This window comes from Malurus melanocephalus, unplaced genomic scaffold (genome assembly GCF_030028575.1).
Source record: "Malurus melanocephalus ecotype Western Australia unplaced genomic scaffold, MMel_1.1 scaffold_90, whole genome shotgun sequence".
In the NCBI taxonomy this organism is placed as follows: Eukaryota; Metazoa; Chordata; class Aves; order Passeriformes; family Maluridae; genus Malurus; species Malurus melanocephalus.
The window spans coordinates 2,147,403-2,156,158 of record NW_026623322.1 but is presented as its reverse complement, the minus strand read 5'-3'; the positions used below and the strand labels follow the sequence as shown (position 1 = coordinate 2,156,158).

Genomic DNA, 8,756 nt, shown 5'->3' with positions numbered 1-8,756 from the left:
AAGGGATCCACAAGGATCATCGAGTCCAGCTCCTGGCCCTGCACAGGATATCCCAAAAATCACACCATGTGCTTGACAGCATTGTCCAAACACACCTTGAACTCTGTCAGGCTCGGTGCTGTGACCGCTTCCCTGGGGAGCCTGTTCCAGTGCCCAACCCAGGTGAAGAACCTTTTTCTAATATCCAACCGCAACCTCCCCTGACACAACTTCAGGCCGTTTGCTCGGGTCTTGTCACTGGTCACCACAGAGAAGAGATCAGCGTGTGCCCCTGCTCTTCCCCTCACGAAGCAGTGGCACACAATGAAAGCCATATCGCAGAAGAAGCCGAACCATGGCACCGCGTTCCCGCTGCTCAGGGGACACCGGCAGGATGCSCCGGGGCCGCCCCGCCTGCAGGGGGCGCCAACGCGCGCGGCCGCGGCGGAAGCGCGCGTCCCCTTGGCGCGCGGGGCGGGCGCTGGCGGCGCCGCTCACGTGGGCGGCCGCTTCCGGGCAGGCGCTCAGCGGGGGCGGAAGCGGGGCTGGCGCTGCCGCGCGCGTGGTTGGTGAGGGAGCGAGCGGCCGCGCGCGGGAGGAGGAGGAGGAGGAGGAGGAGGTGGGAGAGGAGGAGGATCGGGATCCCCATCCCGGCGCGGTCCCTCTCGGTCCGTCCCTGCTCGCGGGGGCCGCCGCGCTCGCCCTGCCTCTGCGCCAAGGGCCGCCCGCCTTTTGTGCGACCCGCCCTCCCCTCACGTTCCTGCGCCAGGGAGGCGGCGGGAAAAGCGGGAGCCGCCGCGGCGCGGGCCGGGTGCCGCTCCTGGGGAAAGCGGCGGCATCGGCTCCGCCGCGCCTCGCTGCCCCTGCCCCACCTTCCCCGGCGGCTTCTCTCCGCCGCCGCTCCCGCCTCGCCCGCCGCTGCGGGGGCTCCCGGGGGCCGAACTCGCGGCCTCCCCGGCGCCGGGCCGGCACTGACGCGCCTTTATTTAAACGCCTCGTAGAGCGACYGGAGCGGGGCGGAGGGAAGCGGTGCTCGGGGAACGAGCCTCAGCATGTCCGGGACGGCGAGGAAGGCGGTGTGACGGCCTAGACCCGCGGGAGGAGCGGCCGCTCCGGCGCTCGGGTACGGCGTGCGCGGCGGGGTCGGGCGGTGCGGTGCGGTCCAGGTGGCGGCGGCGGCGGGGGATGCGCTGCCGGCGCGGGAGCCGCCCGGAGCTGATCGCCAGTAAGTATCGCTGTCCTGTGCGGGGAGAGAGCTCGCCCGGGGGAAGTACTTACCAAATCAGAGCAGTTAGGGCGGGTGCCTTGCCTTCGGGTTTCTCAGGATTTTTCTGACCGAGCAAGGTAATGAGATTCCCTAAGGAGCCTGACTGAGGGTGCGAGGGTGTAAAACTGGAATCATTAGGTTGGAAAAGACCTCCAAGATCATCGAGTSCAACCTGTAACTGAACATTTTCCTTGAGCCTGAAGGTGGCTGAGTGGTATCTGAAAAGTGCGGCATGCAGCTTTATATTTAATGAGGCTTTTATCGATTTGAGGTTGTTTTACTGTTTAGGGTTTTAAAACCGTGTAAGTGCATGAACTATTAGGTGCACTTAGCTCAGTCATGTTGGAGAGGGCCAGGTGAAAATACACAGAATCACAGATTAGTTAGCGTTGGAAGGAACCTCTGGAAGTCATTTAGTCCAGCTTCCCTGCCAAGTTAGCGTCACCTAGAGCAAGTCAAGAGCTGGTGATGTAAGAATGCCTCCAGGTGGGTTGGAATGTCTCCAGAGACCTCCATGGGCAGCCTGTTCCAACACTGTGATACAAAGCTAAGAATTTCTTCCTCATGTTGAGGTGGAAYTTCTGGTGTTTKAGTTTATGRCCATTGCTCCTCATCYTGTTGCAGRGCRCYATTAAAAACATTCTGGCACCATCCTCTTTGCACCCATCTCTGAGAAATTTATATGCATTAATGCAATTTCTTCTTAGTCTTCTCTTCTGCACACTGAATAGGCCCAGCCCCCTCAGTCTCTCCTCATGAGATGCAGTTTGTGTCAAAATGCAGTTGTTTCAGCAGGAAGTTCCATTAAAGTATTTACATAATTTCATCAGTTGTATATGGTTTTACCTGATGTCTTATTAGGTAGACACTGTGGCATGTATGGGGCTTTGGTTTTGTAAGGCTTTTATTTTTTGATTAGATGTGGTGCATAAGAATTGGAAATGGATAGGCTTAGATTACTAATAAATTATTTCCAGAATATTTACTGCGAGGCAATTTCTGCTGCTTTTAGTAGGAGAAAGGATAATTTATAAATCTCCTTCTTTAAAAGAACTTAATWGACTCTGTTCAGGTGTGTGCACACCTGTATTGTAAAATTTTTAATGCTAATTGGCAGCCAGATAGCTCTTGTAAAAGCAAGCCTTCTAAGTGGAAATAATGTTTTACATCAAAAGCTTCTAGCTATGTCTATGTATCAAGTAGTGAAATTCCTGTTATTCTTTCCTAAAAGATGCATATGGTARAAATCAAATGTTTATGAAGCCATGGTTGTTGTAGTTGAACACTAAAAAACGTTTCTATTTTGGCACCAGACTCCTGAGTTGTTTTAAAAACCTTTTGAGTTGACAGGTTATTTRCGGCAAATCTGTGCTCCAGTTAAAGTGGTCTTGCATATAATTTTTTAACCTAGCAGGTAAAAAGCAGAGATTAAATTGTCAAATGTTTGTGTTATCAGTTGTTTAAAKGGTTGTAAAAGCATAGAAAATGACAGATTCTTTTTAAAACATCTCTAATAGTTATCCTGTTGATACTTACATGAAGTACTCCAGTACAGTACAAATTGCAGCCTGAAATCCATTGGGAAAATCAGTTCTAGGAAAGATGATCACATCCACCAAAAGAGAATCATGGTTTGGATACATTATTTAGAAATTTTCTGGGTTTAGTCAGCTGTATTGTTGGGGTTTCAGGGTTTTTTTTTTGGTGGGTTTTTGGGAGCACAGGGTTGTTTTTAGAGAAGTAAATAAAGGAWTCTGTGGTATAGTGTTTGTTGGGATTTTTCTGTGTGTTGATGTCTTTTTTTTTTAACCTGGTAGAAGTAAGAGTACTTCAAATCAAAATGCATAGAACAAAAACAAAAAACCGTTTAGAAACTTACAGGGTTTTAATTTGTTTTGGTTATTGTACCTCTATTCCAGCGTGTCTGTACAACTTGTAAGAATAGTGATTCATATACCTTATTTCTTATGCCTTACTAAATGTCTTCATTTTCATTCTTTTTACTCTATCTGTGCCTGTTTGACCTCTTCTCTCCCTGCGCTACTTCTAGTTATTTTTAAATGCATAGACTGGATTTTTCAGTGTGTAGTGGAAGTTTTCTTAGGTTTATTATGTCCTRTTTCTGGTGGAATCTTGATTAAACTTACGGTTATACATGTGCASATTGTATGCTGTTAGTGATGAACTTGGCAAGCAGTGTACAATTGAAAGGGAACAGTTTGCTGAGTCCTTGGCTTAACAAGAATCAATAATGTAGAAAGTTGCCTTGCTGATAGGAGCTTTTTAAAACAGARCAAAATCAGAAGCTTAACTCTCGTTAAAGCAGTGGCAGATGCAGATATCTGCATGCTTTTTAATAAAGTAGTTCTCAGGGTAGAGATGGCCAAAGGAGCAGCAGAGTGTTTTTCTGGACACCAGAAGAACAGCTGTGTGGAATCAGTCTGCATGTCTGTTTAGTCTAGCATCTTGTCTCGGGAGTGGACACTCATTGATGCATAGAGAAAAGAATAATAAYGGGAGCCATTGTTAGGAATTTGCTGCTCTTTGTCATTAAACAACTTCGTGAGGAAAAACTACTTTTGTTGTGTATTTAATCAAATTAAATTCTCTTTTTGCAGAGCGTCAGAATGACTAAAAAAAGGAAACGTCAGGAGGATTTCCAGAAAGTGAAATTAAAAGTTGGGAAGAAAAAGCCTAAACTAGAGAATGCAACTGATACTACCTTCAAAACAAAGGCCATACAAATTCCTGAGCAGCTTAAAGAAGATGGAGTACTTCCTACACAAAACAGAAAACTTAACATTAAGGTATACTGTGATAYTACGTTCTGAAATGACAGAACATTACTTGCCTTTTATCTAGGTTTACTGTGGTTACTGCAATTTAGGAAAAAACATTTATTTTAAAATAAATGGAGCAGGGTATCTGAATGCAGCATTGATTTTAAAAACTCTTGTATTTCTTTGGAGGGTGGATTTGTTTTCCTTCATTTTTGTCACCTTCTGTCTCTTGCAGTTCTCTGCTTAAACTAAAGAAAGCTGTTCAGTCTGAGATTTTKTAGTTCTGTTTCTGAGAAAAAGAGTGAGAGGACTTGCCTTTTGTTATCCCTCTGTTGAGTCAGTAGGGTTCTGCATAAACTTTAGAAGGAGATCTCAGGACAAGTCATTATCTCCAGTTTTTCCCATCACTGAATGCTGGTTATTTGTTCATTGCTGTGCTTTGCAATTATGAACAGCAGTACATCATAAGAATAGATTATGTATTTTTAAATGTTAAGAAAAATGTGCAGAAAATAAGTGGGGGAAGTTTGAACAACTTAAAAGTAATAATGATGGCGAGYGTATACGTTTGTTTCCTTATAGGATCTGCTCTCACAGATGCATCACTATAGTCCTGGGGTTAAGCATAATGCACTTCTTGGACTCAAAGAACTCCTGTCTCAGTATCCCTTTGTAATTGATGCACAYCTTTCAAGTATAATAAGTGAGGTGGCAGCTGTGTTTACAGACAAAGATTCTAGTGTCAGAGGAGCAGCTGTTCACCTGCTGCAGTTTTTGGCTTCAAAAATAAGAGCGGAACAGATTGCTCCATTTTTTCCTTTGGTAAGTGCCCATCTCTCTAGTGCCATGACTCATATCAGTGAGGGAATTCAGGAAGATTCTTTGAAAGTCTTGGACGTTTTATTGGAGGCATATCCAGCTCTTCTTACAGACCGCAGCGTTATATTGTTGAAGAATTTTGTAGAGCTTATYTCACACCAGCAACTCTCAAAAAGACTGAAGAGCAGGGACAAACTTTCCTGGATGCTCTCTGTYAACCCAAATCGCAGAGTAACTTCTCAGCAGTGGAGGTTGAATGTGCTTACCAGGCTCAAGAAGTTTCTCCAAGCAGTGGTAGATGGATCCAGTGATACAGAGGATGAAGGGCTTCAAGAGCAGAAAGACAGCTCTCATTCTGTGAGGAACCCARTATGTATTAGTTGGAAGCTCCATGCAAATAATCAGCAGCATATACAACTGTTTGAAAGTGGTGGCTTACGACCAAAGATCAACTCTTCATTTAGACTGAGGTGAGAAAGTATTAACTCATTTGGGAATTAATATCAACTGTGAGATCACAATTTACTTTTTTTTTTTTTAGCCATATTTTAGGACACTTCATGTAATGTGTAGTCTTATTACAGAGGCTTGAAAATACGGTAATACTCAGCAAATAATGGTGTTCTGTGTATATCATGAACTTTCCCATTAGAAAAGCTTTATTTTGTCCTATTCATAATAACTTTGGATTTCCAGCTCTGTTGGGATTTTTTTTTTAATGCAGACTGATGATCAGGGTGTTGTTGCAGGATATTGAACAGACCTAGGGGCAAGTAGGCAATTTTTTTGCATAAAGTATAAGCTTGTTTGTGATAATCAATTTTATGAAATTTTGTGCTTTTACCTTCAAGAGCCTATCATAAGCTTAGGAGTCTGTTGTCTTTGACTGTAGCTCTTTTTATAAAGGACAGCATGATGAGATGTGTCTGGTGATATGAAATTCTGCTGAGTTTCCAATTCTAGGTATTTTAACCACTTTGCCAGTTTATATATTCACTGTGGATGAAAGATGTCTYGGCTGAGATATGCTGATGGATATGAAAGAAAGTGTAGTGTGCTTAGTCACAGAAAGGTTTGTGTGGGTTTTGGTAGTACTCTAAACAAATGTGAGCTGAAGTTAAGGGAGAAATAAACAACTGTTTTTATTTCTCTTCCTCCTCTCTGATTCACCCACTAGGGGGGAACCTCCTACCTCTCTTTATGGTACTTTCTGAACACTGGCATCCTCATATGCATTACTATGAATGTTGCATACCTGCTGGCAGGAGACYTGGAATAGTGACTTAAGAAGTGGAAGCAGTTTAGCTTTTACACAGCTCTGTTACCTGTAGATAGCAAGGTGGCTTGAAGAGAAACCATAATTGTTTTACTGCTGGAGAATACTGAATATGAGATGTAAAGCATTAATACCATCATTTAGAAAGTCTGGCAAAAAAAGGTTTAAAACCCTCTGCCTACTCCATTGCTATGTCCATTTTGTATATTTGAAGGAATGAAGGGCAGAAAAGGTGTTTGCTTTGAATACCAGAGGTGTTGATCTGAATTAGCAGGCATTTTCCATCCCTGTCAGGGAGAGATAGACATGACCATCCATTCCATAGGSTTACTCTTTGTAGGTAGCATATTACTTATGATAGGTATAGGAAACRTATTAAGCCAAGTAAAACACACAGCTTATTCTCTTGAAAGTGGTTATCAGCATAAGTATTCAGTCATGACCAACAGTGTCTGTTGCAGGTAAAATTTTAGCTGGCAGCTAGACAGGTGAAGCCTCTTTGAGGCAGGGGAAGGTTTCATTGCTGAGCACTAAACAGTCCTGTTGAGTTCATCTTTGCAGTCAGAGACACACAATTGTGGACCACTGTATCAGAGGATTCTTGTGTTGTTCCCTGGGTGATACGCAGTGTATGATATACCGTGCCATTTAATAGCTGAAGATGCATTGTATCCAAGAACTGGGGAAATAAACTTTACATCTGGTGTCACCTGAATTGGATTCCACTTTTCTGAGGAGCTAAATTTTSGTGAAACATCGTGATGCACTTCTGGTTATAAATACTTACAAAAAGATGTTTGAAAGCATGAGAAGGAGCCAGAAGAATAGAAGGAAACATGGCTAGAATCCAAGGCGAGATTGGCAAAGCCAGCTGATGGAAGCAGAACAGAAGAATAGGAAGGGAAGGATCATCTGCTTAAGGTACTAAAATGCTCTCATTTTATTGCATATGTGCATATTTTTGGTGTTTTCATTTTTCACAAAGGGCCAATACAGCTTATTTTAGTGACTATGTGTGAAGTTTCAATAATGAAGAGTTGCAGTGGTGGTTTTTGTATTTGTCACTGAAATAGTTTCTAACAATCTAAAGGTGTTTAATCTGTCACTTCCAATCCCAATTGTTGCCTTTTACAGGCATGCCCAGGCCTCTGCTATGGCCACTACTGCAAGGGCAGAAATTAGTTGTAATAAGAGGTTCAGTTCTCCCTCTGTGTGTGTGTGTGTGTGTGTGTATGTGCGTGTGTATGTGTGTGTGTTTTTCAAGTCACAAGTAATCAAGTCCTAGCCTATGGATAACGAGCTGACCAAACCATAAGTAGCTATTTGCTGTGTGTGTGTGTGTTGATAGTCTTGTCAGTAACACTGCAAGTAAGTGTGTGTGTGTGTGTGTGTTGACAGTCTTGTCAGTAACTGCAAGTAAGTTGAACTTTGTTCTTTAACAGGTAGGCTTCCAAACAGCATAATCGTATACTAAATTTTTTTAAGTTTCTGTATCTATTTAATCTTGCAAGTTCATTGGATAGGAATGACATATCACTGGTAATCTGGTGATCATGGCATGAGATTTTCTGAATCAGATTGTAGTATTAGTATTTATTAAAAAGGATCTTGGAATGTTGGGTGATTTAGTGATGAAGATCTTAAAATGTCATTATCATTTGTTGTGTGCTAGACCGTCCTAATGTCTGTAATTAAAGATTGCAATGTTATTAGATTGTTATAATAATGTATTCTCTGCATTATGTACTGACTGTGCTGCTTTTTGCATAAACTCATTTTAGGTGTGGAAAACCAGAAAGCCTTCACAACTCAAATGTGATGGTACCAAGGCATGTGATTTTTGGTTTTTTTTTTGGCTGGAAGAGAAACAGTTGATCTTCAGATTCTGCTGAGAGGACAATATGAAGCTGCAGAGAAAAACAAAGATCACTTTAGAGACTGAAATGGAAGATGAAGTATAGCCAATAAATACATATATGTGCATCAGATAGAAATGGAAAATGCAGTTCATTTGGTGTGCTGAGTGTTTGCTGCATTTGGCAATKCACGCAGAACWGGTGGACAAGWAACTTGACTTAAACTGCGAGCCATAAAACCTTAATAACTTCCAARGACTTTTAACTGTTTTAAAGAACAGCAAGTTGCTTCCTTATTTTCTGTTTCTTTTATACTTCCTTACTTCCCTTTGCTGAATTTGTGTTGTCTTCTTATTGTCAAATGGGAGATATTTACACAATTTTTGTTTGTTTGATCCTGCTTTGTAAAAATACTGGTGTTTTRAAGAAAAKTGACAGCTTAAGTGGTATCTTGAAGTTCCCTTCTGTAGTATTTCATAGCTGATACACAGGTAATATGCTTTGCTGTGTTTCCAAGAGCCACCTTACCACTCAAGAGTCATGATAAGGACACATGACAAAGAGATTAAATGGCATCAAACCCTCCCAGTTCAAGTGAGCCTGTATTGCTAATGATATTGTACTAATCAAATAAATACTGAACAGATTGCTATAATACTTTTTCATCATCTGTTACTGCCACTTAGATTTTATTTAAGCACTGTCATTGTTAACCTTGAATATGTGGAGGAATCTTATCTTGAGAGATATGGGCTTCTTTTGCAGGGATACTTGAAAGC

General features: G+C 42.5%; 1 protein-coding gene across 3 annotated transcripts in view; it reads left to right on the top strand.

The window, feature by feature from the left end:
* Positions 1 to 494: 494 nt before the first annotated feature.
* Positions 495 to 8,756, top strand: part of TEX10 (testis expressed 10) — a 56,016-nt gene continuing 47,754 nt past the window's right edge. For 2 of the 3 annotated variants that reach the window (XM_057368344.1, XM_057368342.1), the window contains exons 1-4: positions 495 to 548; positions 981 to 1,204; positions 3,865 to 4,053; positions 4,609 to 5,315. In XM_057368344.1, the coding sequence (XP_057224327.1) occupies positions 3,874 to 4,053; positions 4,609 to 5,315 (887 nt within the window). In that variant the 5' untranslated portion in view covers positions 495 to 548; positions 981 to 1,204; positions 3,865 to 3,873. The remainder of the gene's footprint in view (positions 549 to 980; positions 1,205 to 3,864; positions 4,054 to 4,608; positions 5,316 to 8,756) is intronic. The other variant, XM_057368343.1, reaches the window with a different exon arrangement.